Genomic DNA, 19952 nt, shown 5'->3' with positions numbered 1-19952 from the left:
AGTTTACATAAGCGGAGGGATATGTAAGCGGCGGTATGACTGTAATTTGTATTTCCTAATTATATGAAACTTTTTTAAAAGTGTTTTTACAGTAGTCAAAACTAAGCAGTTTTTAACTACTGCTTAAATCATAATCTACTATATTGTGAAACAAAATTATTTTAGTAAGTATATTCTCCAGAATAGCATAAATTATTCTGAGTGAGAAGGCAAGAAAATACCCAGAAAATAAATCATGTGTTGTTGTTTTTTAAACAGGAAACTGAAAGCTGAAGAAGAGATGTAGTGTAACAAGTTTCTGAAATCTAATCAGAAAGATATCACTTAAGATGCCTCAAGTCTGATGATATTTGATGCCAGAAATAATGTTCAGTGCAATCAGAGTGTACAATTCCCCATCTTTTTATGCTATCAAAATCCTAATCTTTATTTTAATGTTATTTTAAAACCCTAAACTTAATGACCCTGTTTATTCACTTTAAATATCACACATTTCCTCTGTCCATGACAGCAATTAAACTGCTCTTTATGGTGCTACACTAGCTACTTCTTCCATTGTTAGACAGAGGGGGGAGCCTTAGTTTGCTACCGTTGTGGCCAGTGCAGTACAAGACAAGTATGTCACCAAACCTGTTCATAATCTTATGAATAAACTATCATTGATTGGACAATAGAAAATTGCAAAAAAGAAGAAGAGATATCTATGCAGATTTTCTAACCTTCCAATGCTACTATAGGCTGCACTTGGTGCAACTAGCATTGTATTTTCTTCCAGTAGTCAGATTCCTTTGCAGCAAAAAGACATCACACAACTTGAGTTAGGGTGGTTTGTACTGTAAACACATACTGGTTTTTCAACCCCTGCCCCAAAAACTTTTAATTTGTCTGGATTCTATCATGCTTCATCTGGAAGGTACATTCTTCACTGCAAATGTTCTTTAGGATAGAAAGAAGGCATGTCGAAGTGAACTTGGCAGTTCTATCACAAGTTAAGCTTATCAAATACTAAAGCGGTTGTTGGCCTCAACCAGTGCTACTGAAAACAAAAATATAAAAAGCAATGGACATTTTTAAAGCATCGCTGGGAAAGGACATCATCATCATGACTGGCCCAAATCTCAGACCTCTACTTTATAGTGTCAATTCACCTTAAAGAAGAAGTGCCACTTAAAGAAGTTATGTTTTGATCTTGGGATGGTTTTGGGGGGCGGGAGAGGGTTGATTTTTTATTTTTTTTGTAATGCACTGTTTATTTTTTTATTTTTTGGTTTTAAAAGCACAATCACTAAACTTTATTTGTAAAACATTGTAACTATTAACCGTTTTTGTCTTATTGTAAGATGTTACACCTTTGTTTGTTTTTTCATATTTTATTAATGCTCTATGTTTGTTGAAAGGTGACAGATGGTAATGGTATCATACCTAAGAATGGGCCATAAACTGAACACTTCCCGTTTTCTGGACTTTAAATTCTCAAGTTTGCTATGGCCTATCTTGACATTGGATTTCCAATGAAATAGAGCCATTAGTTCCTTTTGAAATTACAGAATTATGTCCTTTGTCTGTAGATTTTTATGATCTCTTTTGTAATTATATAATTTCTTTGTCATCGGTGCTAATGGAAAATTGTGTGTTTGTTTATGGACAATTGTCAGGCCTAGCCGCAGTGGGGGGAAAGGAGTGTTTTGGTATTTACTGAGGGCTAAATTTTTTCATTTAGCTAATTTTTAAGAAATGGTTATAATAGAAAGGGCGTGCAGTACTGAGGGAACAACCATGTGATTAATGTTTTTCATTATGTTCATGTAAGAAACCTCATATTTTAGCCATAATTTTGCATACCGAGGATTCAATAATCATAAAAGTAATTTTTGTCACATTATTTATTAAAAACGTTCTCAAATACATCATCCTTTTTGTCATGTTTCTTGTTTAACCTACAGAATGTATATTTAGGAGCTTTCTCGTTGTAATAATAAAAATAACACTGACAAATCATATTTTATTCTACATCAAACAAATGCCAGTCCTATTTTAAAGACCCTTCCTTGTGCTCTGTGCTTCAAGACATTTTCCCCCTTTGTGAGAACACTTTGGTCTAGGTCACCCAGTGTCAGAGCTGACAGACAGCTTCTGCCCTCACTGCAACCGTGAAACCAAGTTCTGCATTGTATTTCGTGAGTAGCAACATTTTGTTATATGTGGTGGCGCGGAATAAAAAGGTGCCTTCAAAAATAAAAGTGGGGTGGAGCTAAAGCAGATTCCATTTCATTACAACTAGACCCAAGATTCCTTCCCACTCTGTCCTGTGACACTTAAATAGAGAAACTGAGAATCAAGCCTGCCAGAAGCTTCTAGAAATGGCCAGTCTTTACGATAATTCTTAAATAAGGATGGCTTTGTCTCAGAACTGTCTTTAAAGGCGCAGAAAGACGAGGTGCACTATAAATTGAGAGTAGCAGGCTTCAGCCATTTCTAGTCATGACATTTAGTCATGCTTGGAGAAGACATGCTTTTGTATGTTTCATAAGCATTCTTCCTTCGTTTTGTGCTTTTTTTTTTTTACTTACTGTTGGCCCAACTGGCCACCTTCATTGGTATTGCTGAGCGCACTTTGAATATTCCCTATTGACTTTTTGGTCTATTCTCAGCTGAGATTAGGTAGGCAGTAGATATAAGCTCCTTAGCGTTTTGTGTTGTTTATTTTTATTCTAGGATTTGCTTATTTTAGTGAATAGAATATAAATATAGGACACGGTGCATCTGTATGCACATACATCACTTTAGTATGTTAAGAGGAGGATATTAAATGCCACAATGAAATACAAAATATATCCTTTTGGAGACTTTGGTAATCAAGCTGGCTTATCGATGTGTGTTTGTGTGTGTATGATTATATTCCATGATTTATAAAATATTTTAAAATAATACTCATAACTGGATAAAAGAAAGAAAGCACATTTTAAACATGTGCGTCAATATTTCAACGTTGTATAAATTTTAGCAACATTAAAGCAAACATTTTAAGTACTGCTGAAACTGCACTTGAAACTGCAATATGATCTTTTAAGCATTCTACCACTAGAGTCCTTGCTGAAAATTACTTCATCTGATCTTATAAAATACACAGACACCCAAGCATGAAAGAAGGTTACTCTTGCATTACTAACATAAATAAACAATTGTTCATTGACGGGGAAGCAGCAAACCTCTTTTCAAAGCCATGAAATGTTTAATTGGTCTCTGGACATATTCCTGAGGAAATACTAATTGTGTAAAAACATTAGAGAATTAGTATTTTTTTTATGGCATGGATTTCATTTATGCAGATGTTGGAAGCAACGTAGCTATGTGTTTTGACATTTTATGTTACTTGAAAATAAAATCACCAACAAATAATCCCAAACTGCTCATATAGAAACATTTGAACTATCGCAAACAATCAGGAATGATTTCTGTTCATAATAGTTTTGGTGCAGGAAAAACAGCAAATATGGCTGAGGCACCTCAAAACCATGCACACCACAACCCCTCCTTGTACAACTGTTGGCTGGGCTTCAATGAATTGAGGTGAACATGTTTTCTAGACCACATCTTGTTGAGGTCTCATAATGCTAGAGGTGAAGCTGAATGCTGGGAAATTCATGACAAAAGACAAAAGGAAGGAATTCTTCACGCAGTGCATACTTTGAAATTCATTACTATAGACTGTGTATCAACTAGGACGGTTTTAAAGGGGGATTAGACAAATTCATGGAGGTTAAAGCTATCATGGTTAATAGCAATATTATCTGCAGTATCAGAGGCAATATGTCTCTGCATGCCAGTTGTTCAGTGGAGGGCAAGAGTGGGAGAAGACCATTGTGCCCATGTGCTGCTTTGATTTCCCATAGGCATCTGGTTGGCCACTGTGAGAGCAGGGTTCTTTTTAGATTAAGAATTAACATGTTCTAATGCACATCTGAAAAGTTATCCAGTCCTTCCAAATACAATTCCTTCAAACTACTTTAAACTGTTTTTCTTCCCTCACTGTTTACCCAATGCAAGTATTCATGCACAGTTTGAAACAACAACACAATTTTTAAAATAACTATTTCAAGTAGATGGTGCATACATTTTTATGGATGTTTTTATATTACATTTGTTGAATATATAAGTTTACTAAGTTTCTACAAATCTATGCAGTACCACAATCATTTAATGAGACATTGACTTGAATTTCCAGAGGCAGAAACATGCAAAATGCCAAAACAATTTTAAATTCCTATCTTTTCACATGTCTCTTTTATGCTGCAAGCCACCAGCTCTGTCCTATTGAATGGACTGTGTTGTTTCATTCTGGAACATATTCAGATATAGTATAGGAATATCATATTTACTGCTAACAAGTTTTGCCAAAAAATAGTTTTCTTTTATCTCCAACAGAGATAAACATCTGCTTCAGAAACTGCACAAGTAGCAAGACCATGTAAATGAAATATTTACAGAAAGACTTGCTTTTGAATGCAAATTAAAAAAATACAGCATTTCACACTCTCAAGATGCGGACAAATAAAAGAAGAAAAAGAAAGAAATTTATGGTACATAATCACCAAATTCATTAATAATTATGACGCTTAACCAAAATGTTGCCTTTGTATAAAGCTTGCTGGCTGTGAATTATTGTGAACTGATGCCATCCAAAGAAAAATTGATCCTGGTTCACTGATTACAGAACTTACAGTAATTCGAAGCTAATGATTGTATGTATATGGAACTGGCTCAGAAACCTCAGGCTGTTATTGAGAACAATGGGAAGACAGTTGTTCCCAAGGTCTAGGATCAGAGGAGAATCTGCCTTCCCAACAACAGCCCCCCCCCCCCGATGAGTGCCCTTTTTTGCCTTCATACTAATCAAAGATGCATGAAGTTCATTCTTATACACAATAAAGGATATGGGGCTGCAAGCATGGGAACCATTCATGGAAGAGGTATGGTGGTCCCTGCGCTAAATTCTACTTTTGTCTTCAAAGTCTAACATTGGGAGCAAGTACATCTCAAAAGGTTTCCTGCTTTTCTTGCTTTGAATAAGTAATGGGACATTAATAATAATTAATGGTATCAGCTGATGTCACAGTGGTCCTATGCAGACAGAAGCCATAACTCCCTCCCAGGCCACCACTTGATTGGCTACCCTGATGCTACAAAGGAGCTAGAAGCCTTGGACCAGGTAGCTGAGTACTACAGTATGTATGGGTAAACCTTATTAACTTGAATTCCTTTAAATGATCAACCTTTCACAAATTAAGTCACATTGCTTGAAGGCCATCGGCTTTCACATGCCGGCTTTTGGCGTTTTCCAAATCAGTTAACACAGTATTGCTTCCAGAGATCCATTTTGCTCTTTGACTTGCAGTCTGAGTCAAATGTAAGCTGCTTGTATTGGTTTGCTTGTGTGTCCCCCCCCCCCCCCTGAAATGATTGAATTAGCACATTCTGTAGGGAGAAACAAGAAGGCGATTCCCTAGAAAAGCCTTGGACCATTAGTTCCTATAGCAACCAATCACCAATTCTTGGCCATCTATTTTATATAACAAAGCCAGACCCATTTGGGAGGTTTGGCCATTTAAGCAATCCCTCTATTGTCCTTTTTCCCACCAATTTGAAGAGGCCTTGAGGTCATTCAGGCCAACACCACAACTAGATGTTTAAAGCTGCATTGCATATTCAAACCATGATCCAGGGATCAAAGATTCACTCACTGTTTTTCTGTAGTTGGGAAGCACCTTGAACCTGTGGGTTCTGGGCAATCCCATGGAATAGTGGGTTAAGTTACTAAGATTACCTAGGTCCCAAAATTATACAGTGGTACCTCAGGTTAAGTACTTAATTCGTTCCGGAGGTCCATTCTTAACCTGAAACTGTTCTTAACCTGAAGCACCACTTTAGCTAATGGGGCCTCCCGCTGCCGCCATGACATGATTTCTGTTCTTATCCTGAAGCAAAGTTCTTAACCTGAAGCACTATTTCTGGGTTAGCGGAATCTGTTACCTGAAGCGTATGTAACCCGATGTACCACTGTACTAAATTCCAGGCAGATCCTGAATGATATGTGCAGTTTTCTTATTCTTTAGCTGAATTGGTGGTGTGAAATTAGCATGGCGAAATAGAAAGAGGAGCAGGGAAACAAAGGGTGAGACAGACACATAAAGAGATCAAAGAAAATTTATTTGAGTGAGGAAAGTTAACCTGGAGTGGGAGTTTATCGATTTACAGTAGGTCACAATTTACACAAGGGATTACATTCCAGGAATTGTGCCCAAAGACAACCCTGGCTCTGTTCAAGCCGGAGAGGCTGAGATCAGTGTTGATCCAAGACTGATATAAGTCCCCCAAAAAGGGACATTCTGGGGGCACGACTAGAAGGGGGGGGGCTTAGGCTGGATCCTAAGCCTGTTCTGCCTCATCATGTGTACTTGGCAACCCAGTACAGAATACTATTTTAAAGGCTCATCTTTAAAGGCATAGACAAGGCAGCAGGAGTCGCCCAACAGCTGAATGGGCTTTGGACATGGTGTAACTTTATGCCGGCTTAATTTACAGCAGTGTGCTTTATACCAGCTTCTTGGGCATAGGACTGCTCCCTAAGAAAGCAAATTTAACACTGGCAAACTTGTTATTAGTAAAGAGGCAATCGAGGGAATCTTTGGTTGTTAATAACTTGTTCCCTTCCTCCCCCTAAAAAACACATTGCTGGACATATTCTCATGAGCTAGAATGTGTCGGCCAATAGGAAACAACTTTAAATTTAGATAGATCCCAAAGCAAACATCTGAAATGGCATCTATGAGGCTATTTATAATGAAACAATGATATAAATACATATGATACAATGTAGCATAAGGCATTTTATCAGAGAACAACAAAAAGAATTGTTTTATATGTCAGATATTTTATATATATGTATATGTATGTATGTATGTGTGTGTGTGTATATATATAATTGTATATATATATAATTTTAATAGTGGCCAATAGGCAATATCAACAAAATTAACCAAGCACAGAAAAAGGCTTCAAATTGTCTCACTAATCACTGTGAGTTAAACTGCTATGTGCGGCAACCCTTCTAAGCCTTCTTTAGCACAATCTCTTGCCTGGGTAAATAACAAAAAAGAACATCTACAAATGCCAGAGAAGGGGGCTTTAATATACCAAGCAAGTCAGCAATTTAATCATACTGGGATATTAAGGACTTGCCTACTCAGCAGTAGACTCCATATAAGGCTGTGGAGCCAATTGCTTTTAATATTTTTGAAGCATGACAATAAAACTGTATTTATTGGATTTTTGCTCAGATCTAAGCAGTTATTTAGCAACAGCAGTATTGTGAAATGCAATGGAATCTTTTTAGTATTGACGTTTTCCTGCTTCTGGTCTCCCATCATTTTGAAAGCAGACATGTATGTACAATAACAGTTCCCTCTGGGCTTAGAGCAATGAAAACCGCTTGTGATCATACCTGATTACAGACGGCAACTGGATGATGGCTATTCAAAAAATTCAGTAACATATTACCTTAAATTTTGTGCACAAAAATAATGACCAAGTCTACAGATGCTTTAGAAACCTATTCAGCATTAAAGCTTTTTAAGGAGTTCATTTTCATTTCTAAGATGATGTTTTCTATCAGTGACATAAAGATGCTTGTCATTTCAAAAACAAAAAACTGTCTACACTAAAACCTGTAGTACAAACATGCCTGTTAACAGGAATTGGCCAGAGCTACAAGGTACGTATTTTGGACAAATTTTGGAAACACACATTTCCACTTAAAATGTAGTATTTACTGTTGTGTTATGGGGCCAAGTATCTTCTTCACTGACATGGGTCTCACTAGGATGGCTGGTGATCTGATCGAATTGTTTATTTGTTTCCCCTTTACTACCATATTCATATTGCCAGCTTCCACATGTGGAACAGCTATCTAGGGTTCCATGACCTCTTTATGACTAATAATATCGCACCAATCACTTAACTGGGAAAGACATCTTCTCTCGTTATCTTATCTGCCACAGACCGATAACCTCCATCTCTCATTTCCAATAGCAACTCATACCAAAACATTGCTAAGGGGAGGCAACAGGGATATGTTGTCAGTTGAGCTAGCAAATTTTTGCACTTTGTTAGGAGCATCCTGCTTGCTCTAATTTGAGAGCCATGAACAATAGGGTAGGACTACAGTTAACACTACGGGACGCGGGTGGCGCTGTGGTCTAAACCACTGAGCCTAGGGCTTGCCGATCAAAAGGTCGGCGGTTCGAATCCCCACGACAGGGTGAGCTCCCGTTGATCGGTCCCAGCTCCTGCCAACCTAGCAGTTTGAAAGCACGCCAAAAGTGCAAGTAGATTAATAGGTACTGCTCCGGTGGGAAGGTAAATGGCATTTCTGTGCACTGCTCTGGTGTTGGTGTTCCGTTGCACCAGAAGCAGCTTAGTCATGCTGGCCACATGACCCGGAAAAACTGTCTGCGGAACAGACAAACGCCAGCTCCCTCGACCTGTAAAGTGAAATGGGTGCAGCAACCCCAAAGTTATTCGCGACTGGACTTAACTGTCAGGGGTTCCTTTACCTTTACAGTTAACACTAAAAACATTTTTCATTTAATCTTTTCTTGAGTACAATACAAAAGCTGAGTGAGAGAAAAATGATACATCTGGACATTTGCTATTATGTTCCAGATATTCCAGGAAATTTCATTTGCATTTAGCCTGTAAGTCTCCAACATCCTCCTTAAGCATTTTATTTAACAGACATTTCCTTTACAGTTATCTATGCCTTTAATATCCTTAGATCCTTTTTCAACAGAAGCATATGTGAAAGGCACTTTGTGCTACATCTTAATCAATAAGGGTCAGTTCACTGACATTTACCGTGAGCTGCATATTATTTCGCAAGTGCTCCCATTGATGTTACTCTACACAAGTAGCATGGGCATAATTTAGCTTGCAGCTAAATGCTTTTAAAAGAATGTGTGGCTAAAATATAAATCAATGAAAGCTTCAAGGATGCAGTGCAAATAAAACACAATAATTTCCAGTTTGCTAACAATTTCTTGCCCTTTGTTTAGAAGGAAAATTCGGACAATGCAACCAACAGTCGAAGCAGGAAGCAAAAACTGAAAGGTGCTGTGACATCAGTCATACACCTGATGAACAGTAGAAGTGGGAATTATGGGCCCTGGTCTGCTTTGACACTGTTAAGGTAAAGGTAAAGGTACCCCTGCCCGTACGGGCCAGTCTTGACAGACTCTAGGCTTGTGCGCTCATCTCACTCTAGAGGCCGGGAGCCAGCGCTATCCGCAGACACTTCCGGGTCACATGGCCAGCGTGACGAAGCTGCTCCGGCGAACCGGCACCAGAGCAGCACACGGAAACGCCGTTTACCTTCCCGCTAGTAAACGGTCCCTATTTATCTACTTGCACCCGGGGGTGCTTTCAAACTGCTAGGTTGGCAGGCGCTGGGACCGAGCAACGGAAGCGCACCCCGCCGCGGGGATTCGAACCGCCGACCATGCAATCGGCAAGTCCTAGGCGCTGAGGTTTTACCCACACTGGGTAAAACCTCAGTGCCACCTGCGTCCCTGTTGACACTGTTACACAAGCATAAAACTCAATTTTGAGGAATGAGTTGCAATTTTCTTCATTCCAGGCTAGATATTTAAAAATATAGTCACCCTGTAACACTTGTGCCTTAAAAACGAGACCTTGAGATTAGGGGCTCATCTTAGAATGAACCTAGAAAGCAAGGGCCTGAGAGATTTTCCACTTTTCCCATGCTCTCTCGCCATGGGTCTGAGCTGTTTTGTTTGTCCCACTGCTTTTCCCAGGAAAACCCACTGTTTACCGCTGAATCAGAACAAACGTCAATCTGCAGAATAACCAATTGATATATTTTTTTTTTCTGAATGAGCAGTAATGAAAGTTTTTTCCCAGGGGAAAGTGGCGGGACAAGCGGAAGCATGGAAAAGCCCTAGCACCTGGGTTCACTGCAAATGTCACAAAGCAGGTACCTCCCTGACTCCTAACCTTTTCCCCAGAATGTTGGCACGCCTGGCCCCAACTACCAAGGAGAGTTATTACAGACAAAGGAAAAGAAGTTCTGAGCCTGACATGTGGTCTAAAGGTCAGATAGGTATCAAAAGGGAAATAAAACGATGGCTGCAATATTACGCACACTTCATTTGGAGTGAATTCCATTGAAATTATCAGGGCCTATTTCTAGAAAACATGTACAGGATCAAGCTGTAAACTGGAGACAGAAGGCATAATGTTTGAAATACTGATTGTTTGGGGAGGGAAAGTTGTGACTTCAGTTCTCATCTAGTATGTGCCAGCCTCTTACAATGTGCTTAAATGGACACAAGAGTAGTCAAATTTATTATCTATATGTTTCCTACCATGTAAGAATGGTTCTTAAAGGGGCTGGTTTCATACACCAATCAAAATCCATTAATTCCTATAAAGTCTGTTTTTTATGCTAACCAAGATTAATACTGTTAACTTTCAATTTCCTAACATATAGGTGGTGGTGCTTTTATGACACACAGACACCAAGACATTTAAAATTACTGGAACAACTAGACTTAACATACATCTGAATTAATTTCGTATGTCAAGCAGTTTGAAAACACACATATCTATATGAACCATAAGTAGTAACAGTGCCTCTTTGCCAATTTGCTTTGCGATTATATTCGAAATGCGTTTTCAGTAAGCTTCAAGAGCTTTATTTATTATCAGACAACTGAAGTGAAATAAATTTGACTTTCTGTGGATTCACTCTCTCTTTTTAATACCTTCACTGCTTCTAGGCTTTTTTATGTATGAATATTGTCACTATTTTTTTAATATCTATTTTCCCCAGGCAGATAGTAGTGAATATATCCAAACCATCACTATGAATTTCTGTGAAAAGAAACAATAAGTAGTGTGTCTAGATAGGAAAAAGAAGAAACACACTCAATACTAGAAGAGATTGGAGGCGGGGTACAGGTGTTATGTGTAAAAAGTCATTAATTGCCATCCATTTTTAATTTTTACCATTGATATGTAAAGTAATTTTGATTCACTAACCTTTCCCTGTAAAAGAGTAAAACTTTCCTCTATTTTGTGTTGTATTTTTGGTTGAGAAATCATTGGCTTTTTGCTTTAAAGGCTACATAGGAGGGTTAAAAGATATTAGAATTATATTTAATTATATCCCACCTTTTTCCCTGAGAGGGACTCAAGGCAGCTTATAGCTAAATCAGAAACAGCTAAAAACATCAGAAAAAAATAAATCATTAAAAACAGTTAAACATTAATAGAACATATATATTCTATTAAAGCTTACAGATCATTACAATAAAAAAATCACAACAATTGCCATTTCCTTACAATCATTCATAACAATGTCCTCACCTATTAGTGGAAGGACAACAAGGAGGGGGAACTGGTCTAATTTTTTCTAGAAAGGGAGTTCCAAATTCTGGGAGCAGCCACTGAGAAGGCCCTGTCCTGTGTCTTTCCCAAGCATGCATGTGAGGGTGGGCCAGACCAAGAGAAGGACCTCCCTTCAAGATCTCAGGCCCCAGGCAGGTTCATCTTGCAGATATTCTGGACTTAAGCTGTATAGGGCTTTATAGGTCATAAGCAGCACTTTGAATTTTGCTCAGAAACGTAGCCAGTGGAGCTCTGGTAATAAGTCATAAGCTCCTTATAACTATCTCCAGTCAACAACCTGGGTGCAGTTCTTTTGAATTAAAGTTTCAGACCACTATAAGGCAACCTAGGACAGTGCCTTCTTAGTGGTGGTGCCCCAGTTTTGGAACTTCCTTCCTTCTGTGAGATAGCTAGTGCCTATTCATTTTAGTTTTAGATGCCAGTTAAAGACTGGTTATTCATCTAGGTTTTTTAGTTGAATCATACACAAGCATTTCAGTTTTTAGTTGTCTGGCTGTGATATGCCTGCCTGCCTTGTTCTTAGTAATTCTATTTTAATTGGTTGCAACATACTGTGAAATCGCTGTGCAATGAAGAGAGGTTAAGAAACATTTTAAATAAATAAAATTGGGGGGGACGGGACCCTATCAAAGGCTTATTTTCTAATGTAGTAATTAGTCACAACAAACCTATAATGTGTGTGCTAAAGAGACCTAAAGAAAGGCCCAGGGGATTTAAATAGTGCTTTTGTTAGCATATTTAATATTTACTAAATGATGCATGGAAAACAATTTTAGATAGAAACTATTAGGGATTTATGTCAGATCTGTCTAAAAGACAGCCCAGTCAGTCCAAAAAGAGACTGAGGGAAAACCAATCCTGGGAAAACAGGCAAACTGAAAGGTGCTTCAGAATCAATTGGACTAAGTAATACAAACATAAACCTACCACCCTAACCTACAGATCCCCAGAAATAAATTTCAGTGCCACTATGGGCTCCTCAAAACTTGTCTTAATGATTTCCCTAGAACAACCTTGGCACTGAAGGCCTCTTAATGAGGAAAGCAGAATGTCCCTCCAGCTAATCTGTCCCTCACTAAATGATTCATCTCTTTTTACTGTTAATTTGCCCAAGTTGCCCAGCTGCTGTCACTTGTGCTGCTTGATATTATTATAATGGCGTAAGTTAGATATTGTCACCGGATCCTACTTGGCAAGAAAAAAAAAATCTTGTTTCTTTTTCTCGCATATGCACCAAATCTGCTCCTGACACAAATATTGCATAGCTGTTGAAAATTCTGGTGATATTCTAGTTAGGGGTAACCATATAATCATATAATACAACTGTAGAGTTGGATTCCGAGGGTCATCTAGTCCAACCAACCCCCTGCAATGCAGGAATCTCAACTAAAGCATCCATGACAAACGGCCATCCAGTTTCTGCTTAAAAACCTTCAAGGAAGGAGAATCCTTCCTGAGGGAGCCCGATCCACTATCAAACAGCTCTTTCTGTCAGAAAGTTCTTCCTGATGTTTAGTGAGAATCTCCTTTCTTGTAACTTGAATCCACCGGTTCGAGACTTAGCCTCCAGAGCAGGACAAAGCAAGCTTGATCTATCTTCCATGTGACAGGCCTTTAAGATATTTGAAGGTGGCTATCATATTTCCTCTCATCGTTCTGGCAAACATACCCAATTCCCTCAACTGTTCTTCATAAGGCTTGGTTTCTAGACCCTTGACCCTCGCCCTCCTCTGCACATGTTCTAGCTTGTTGATATTCTCCTTTAATAGTGGCGCCCTGAACTGGACACAGTACTACAGGTATGGTCTGATGAAAGCAGAATGGAGTGGGACTATTACTTCCCTTGACTAGAACACTAGACTTTTGCTGAAGCAGCCTAGAATAGCATTAGCTTATTTTTTTAACATCGCCCTTTCCCTGCTCCTTCCCAGTTCCCAACCCTTTCCCCCTTTTGGCCATTCACAGAGCTGAGTGTCTAATAGACCCTATGGTGTGATTCATCATGCAAAGAGAAATTATACTGAAAAGATACTGCACAAAACCTTTGGAAAGGGGATTTTCTTCTTCTCAAGCTGGGAGTAATATGGAAATTTTGCCCAAGGTCTGATGGCCTGGCCTTAAACTCTAACCTCTCTTTGTTGGAAATAGCTAGCTTGCTGTCACTAAGAAGCTTTCCAGTTCGACTTTATTTGACTGTAAGTCAGAAAGCTGTTGGCCAATAATAATTTCCTTTCTCTTTCTTTACCACAGCATTTTATGCTCTTGGTCTTTTTGTGATCTAGTTTTGCTAACTGACATGCCTTGCCCTGCATAAAGAAGCAGCCAAATAGACTCATAGTTACTATGGTCTTGTTTGTGCTTCGCATAAAGTCACAATGTGGAAGAATGAAACTTATAGCATGTGCCACATACAATCAAATAAGAAGATGCTTATAAAGACATCCTTCAGGATATAATAAACTACAACACTAACTTATCTTAAACAATTGTGCGTGCCTGAAAGTATGCATAAATGAATATTTTGTCTATTAGCTTGAATAACTTTAGTGCCCGAATACAGCTCATCATAATCTGTTCATTACCATTTCTTAGGTTATTGATGGGGTCATTCACCACTATCTGTGCAGGACTTGTTCCCTGCCTCGCCACTGAAATGCTTTCAAACATTCTTAGCAGATTTCTGTCAAAAGTCTATATTGTGGATGTCTTGCTTGTCTCGGGGCCAAACCAGACATTGTTTGGAAGTTTTGTGATTAAGTCTCCTAGAGGTTCTCGCTCAATTCCAGAGGAGACACTGCATTGCTCAATAGTATATATACCACACTTTCTATGTATAAGGCATGAAATTAAGTGGGCAAAGTGGAAGTAGATATTTTACTAAAGTTTCTGTGGATTATTGTTGCTGCCTCCAATTCATAAGAGTTTGTGCAAAATAGTGGTTAGGAATCCAACTCCAATCCACCTCTGTTTATATGGCGGAATATTATCTAAATCACAATTACATCAGAACAAAATATAATGGGAGAATAATGTCATGGAAATTGATAAACAGCTTTTTCCCCTACTGAAGAAATGTGATTTACACATTTCCATCCAATTTAAAAAGGAAGTTAAAGAACTATATTTAGCATTTGGGTCTTGGCAGATTGAAAAAAGGGTATCCCACACTTCAGTGATCCAAAGGGACTACCATTAATCCAAGGAATGCAGAAATGTATTTTCCTTGTCGAATGGATTGGTTCCCATGGAAGCACTCCAGTAGTACAGAATTGAACTGCACCATACATATCAATGAAATATATACTCAAACATAAAATACCAAACTCTTCCAGGTAAATAACATTGTTTATCAAGCTGTTTTAACTGGCTGATGGATAATCTTTTTTCTTTTTACATCAGGCCCAGTATATTTTAAAGAGAAAAAAAGTATTTATGATCTAATGAGACACAATTTTTTCAAATTCCATGCCAGTATATCCCTCAGAGTTTCCACCTGACACAAAGTATACACAAATTTGGCCTTTGTGAATGATAAATGAAGTGCAGGAAATTGGGGGCAAGTATTGATGGTATAGGGCAATGGCAAAACATGAATGGCTTAATTTTCAGGCTACGAAGTACAAATAGCTCTCATTTATTTTAATGGTAGAAGTGGGTGCTCAGTTCTTCTGAAAATCAATTCACTGCCATGTACTTTGATTGCTAGGAAATCTTCCAAATCTGTAGTTGTTATAAAAAGACATCACCTCTTTATAACGTTAGACAGCAAACACACAAACAAATGATTTACTTTACAATAGGAGTGGCACAACAGTAAGGGAAATTACTATTATAAAAATATAGTTTTGTGTGATTAGAAATTAATACTTAAGAGTAATAATGTCTCTGTGTTTCACTGTAACCAGTGTGGTATAGTGGTTAGAGTGCTGGACTAGGACCTGGGAGACCAGGGTTCAAATCCCCACTCAGCCATGAAGCTCACTCCGTGACCGTGGGTCAGTCACTCACTCTCAGCCTAACCTACCTCACAGGGTTGTTGTTGGCATAAAACAAGATGGGGGAGTACCAGGTATGCCACCTTGAGCTCCTTGGAAGAAATGGTGGGACATAAATGCAGCAAATTAAATGAAGAATGCAATCCTATACCTACTTACCTCTGGGGAGACACGTATAGGATTGTGCAGTTAAGTGTACAACAATTACTAATGTGCAAAAGTAATATATTTCCCTTTTTTAGGTTTTGACATTTCTGTGATACCCAGTTATTACAGAAATAATTCTTTCCCCTGCCCTGTCACAGCGGCAGCTTATATTGCAAAAATACATATTCTCACTACTTTAGTGAATACTAATTCCTTTCCCTGCACCATAAATCAGCTGGACTGCCAAAATAATACATATCATTTCTGGGACTCACAGCTCCCATAAATAAAATTTTCATTTTCTGGGACTGACAATCCGAGTTTCTAATATCGCAGTGAGCCCTAATCACCCCACTTCCTCTTTACGACTATTACAGGCTTACGGACTTGATAGATCTGCAGTTGTCTGGTCTGCCCCAGAGCTTCAATTTGAAATAAAAAGTTCAGTGAGTTGAGTTTTACTTCCAGTTTTTTCTCTGATTACGTATAGTAACTTTGTCCATAAGTCATCACAAATTTATCGGTCTGCTCTGATATAGAATAGGAACCTACAACTAGTGTGGTCTGCAACAAAATGCTGCAGTGTAGAGTGTTCCCATTCAGGGTTCCAGTCATTCCACGACCCAACTCCCAGTTTTCTGTTGTTTCCCCCAATAGCCACAGTGTAGCCTCTGGCAAGCTCAGTCCTCACTAAGCTGTTTTTAAGGTTCTCTTCCCCTGTATGCTTTTGCCTGAGCTTAAACTTCAGGCTTTCCTGCCAACCTAGCAGTTTGAAAGCACGTCAAAGTGCAAGTAGATAAATAGGTACCGCTCCGGCGGGAAGGTAAACGGCGTTTCCGTGCGCTGCTCTGGTTCGCCAGAAGTCATGCTGGCCACATGACCCAGAAGCTGTACGCCAGCTTCCTCGGCCAATAAAGCGAGATGAGCGCCGTAACTCCAGAGTCGGCCACGACTGGACCTAACGGTCAGGGATCCCTTTACCTTTAAACTTCAGGCTTGCACTCTCCTTTAACAACCAGCTTTATGCTCAGGTGGAATTAGTAATGAACAGTGCCATTTACCAGCTTTGCCTTTTTTGAAGACAGGTGACCTAAAGAAAATTAATCGAAGCCCTTAGTAACATCAAAGCTAGATTAGCACAATGTGCTGTACACAGAGATCTGTCCTTGAAAAATGTCCAGAATAAAATGCTATTAAAGGACTGACCACAATGAACCTGGTATGTTAGAAGATCTTCACTGGCTGCCAATTTGTTTCCAGGATCAATTCAACATACAAGTTGTGGCTTTGAAATCATTGTGGTTTGGGACGTGGCCACCTAGGTACTGAAGACTCATCTAATGCCACAAAAAGCTGCCCATTATATAAGAGCTTTTTGGAAGTCCTTCTCCAGATGCCTCCATCATCTGAAGTGGCATTCTTTTCTGGAACTCTCCCCCTCAATATGTTCATGTGTCTTCTTCTATATTCTAGGCATCAAGTGGTCCATTCTGTTCTATCAACCCAACATTAATAGCATTATATGGCTCATCATCTCTGCCTTTCAAAAGACAGGCTGCTCTCTGTTGCTTTTTAATATGCTGTTTTATTTGTCATTTATTACTGTTTTATTGTTTCCTGAAGTTTAGCTGCCTGGTTTTTGTTAGGTGCTAATGCAAAATGTAGGATATAAATTCCTAAAATAACCATAAAAAGAGTCTTTTCTCCTGCACTGATAGGTCATTACAACGTGCACGACAGAAGGATTCATCAGATTTGCCTAATGAAATATTCCAGTTCCAGACTGATCAGCCCCCTTTTCTGCTCAGAACTGAAGCTGAGAAAAGTACCATGCATCATTATTGCATCAACAATATAAATATTTTTAATACTACCATTTCCTAATTGCAATGCAGTGCCCCAGTGCAAGAACTGTGGAATATTAATCTAAGCCTGGCTGTGTTGATAGTACTTGGCCTCTGCCTTTGTGCCTAATGTGCTAAGTAAGAATTAATACAACACACTTCATACTCTGTCATGTCCCATTGCTTAATTAAGCAATCAGAAATATTGTGTAGATGGCTTAAGAAGATTCAGCTCTGTGGGTTGCATTAATGTCACTGGATTCTTTTAGCCAAATCCCCTCTTCACATCTTTAAATTTGCCCCCCTGCATACACACTTGGGTTTGATATGATGGTTACATGTACTTCTGCTCACTTGAACCTTCTGTCTTTCAGGGCAATTTTGTGCAGCATTGTTTTCGGTGACTCAAGTGACTGTAATCTAATTCAAGTAATGCTTTTGTCATAATTTCCATTATAAATGCTGCCTTTCAAAAATTTTATGACTCAGCTGTGAAAATGTGCTGTAGGCTGAACTTTCATTTTACAGTGTAACATCTCTGCCAGTATTTGTAGGTCTGTGGCTTCGTATTTGCCTTAAACATTACCAGACTTGGTCCACTGCATAATTTAACTGTATAAGAAAAATAGATACAGGATAAAATGATTGACAGTTTTTTTAAAAAATATGATTGATTTAAATATATAAAACTACAGCTAAGAAGCCTACAATGTTTGTACCAGTTAAATTTTGAAGAAAAATCTCATTGTTCTATTGCAATATGATAACATCATGGGAACATAATGGGTTAATAATCCTGAAATGTGTATTAATTTTTATCAAATCAATTGATCTGGGTCCTATGGCCTCACATACTGCCTTCAATGCCATTCCTGGTAAAGTGTTCCAACTTTTACCAATGTGTTAACAGTAAAGAGAATATGCAGATCTTAATGTTGGAAAAAATGTCCTCCTGAAGGATCCGTTTTCCACTTGTGATTGTGTACAACAGAAAGATTTTGGACTAAATATCATTAAGAAGTGTGGGAAAATCATGGAACATATTTCTGCACACAAAAATTGGCAATACTCTCGAATTTTGACAGACCAAACAAACATTTACCTTACAAAAACATGCTATTTATGATGTTTGGAAAGAACAACATAAAACTGGAAACTATAAGGTAAGCAATCAATTGAAAATTGGTATAATAATGTCTGCAACATGGCACCAGCAGGAATGTAAATGACACAATTAAGACTAGCTAGCAAACAATCTCTTGTCAGGTATACTGGGATGTTATACAAAATGTACCTTTTACAAAATTAAAACAAGTATTAACAAAATAAATCTATCAGGGAAAAGCATGTACGTATCTCATTACTGTTTATACTGGACATTGCTCAAAAATATTGAATGCTTCTGAAAATATTCACCCATATAATTAGGGCAATTTGCATGGTTACATTTATTGACTACGTTGAGGGCAAAGGAGATTCCAACTAACATTTGGAAGAACTTAAGAAAGAATTATCATGATGTGAACTTCAAACTGGTGTTGGACAATATATTGATATATCACCCAGCCCTGCAGTGTAGGCACTACAACACTAAAGGCCCCATCCCAACATGGTGCAGAATGGACCTCCTAATAAGACTGAATATGCAGGAGACCCTCATCTGCAGAGCACAGTCAACTATCAGGTATATAAGGGGTGAGATGATCTTTCACATATCCTGGTCCCGAGCTTTATAGGGCTTTGTACACCAAAACCAGCATATTCAAACCAGCTCATAGCTAACCGGCAGCCGGTGCAATTCTTTCAACAGCAAGATAACATATTAGTGATATCGCCGTGAAAACTGAGCTGCTGCATTTTGCACCAAATGCAGCTTCCAAACCAACGTCAAAAGCAGTCCTACACAAGTGTACAGTGGTACGTCTAGATGCAAACGGGATCCGTTCCAGAGCCCCGTTCGCATCTAGAAGCAAACGTAACCAGCGACGGCACGTCTGCGCATGTGCGCATTGCTTTTCGCCACTTCTGCGCATGACATCATTTTGAGCGTCTGCGCATGTGGCAAAACTCGGAAGTAACACGCTCCATTACTTCCGGGTTACCGCAGAGTGCAACTCGAACGTGCTCATCCCGAAGTACATTCAACCCAAGGTATGACTGTACATGGTAATAAACAAACCTGGAGGTGACCAGAACACTGACAACAATGGTCAGGCTATTCCGGTCCAAAAATGGCCATAGCTGTCTTACCAGCTGAATCTGGTAGAAAGCACTCCTATCCTCTGAGCTCACCTGGGCCTCTAATGTCAAAGATGGATCCAGGAGCACCCCCAGACTATGAACCCATACTGTTGAAGTATGAACCCATCAAAGCTGGTAATTGAGCAAATATACATATTCAGGAACCACCTACCCATAGTGCATCCATCTTGCCACAATTCAGAGTCTGTTTATCAAGCCCACCACCAAATTCACAGACCAG

General features: G+C 38.8%; 1 protein-coding gene and 1 long non-coding RNA gene across 8 annotated transcripts in view; one reads left to right on the top strand and one right to left on the bottom strand.

Annotated features, from left to right (window-relative positions):
• ROBO1 (roundabout guidance receptor 1) overlaps positions 1 to 1910 on the top strand; it is a 573037-nt gene extending 571127 nt beyond the window's left edge. For all 4 annotated transcript variants that reach the window (XM_083611370.1, XM_083611369.1, XM_083611372.1 and 1 more), the window contains one exon: positions 259 to 1910. In XM_083611370.1, coding sequence (XP_083467496.1) covers positions 259 to 273 — 15 coding nt within the window. In that variant the 3' untranslated portion in view covers positions 274 to 1910. The remainder of the gene's footprint in view (positions 1 to 258) is intronic.
• LOC310761622 overlaps positions 1 to 19952 on the bottom strand; it is a 140307-nt gene that overhangs the window by 103332 nt on the left and 17023 nt on the right. The gene's annotated exons all lie outside the window — the stretch shown is intronic.

The sequence above is a fragment of the Podarcis filfolensis genome (assembly GCF_964270895.1).
Source record: "Podarcis filfolensis genome assembly, chromosome: 4".
Lineage (NCBI taxonomy): Eukaryota > Metazoa > Chordata > Lepidosauria > Squamata > Lacertidae > Podarcis > Podarcis filfolensis.
This window is presented reverse-complemented; position numbering and strand designations above follow the sequence as displayed.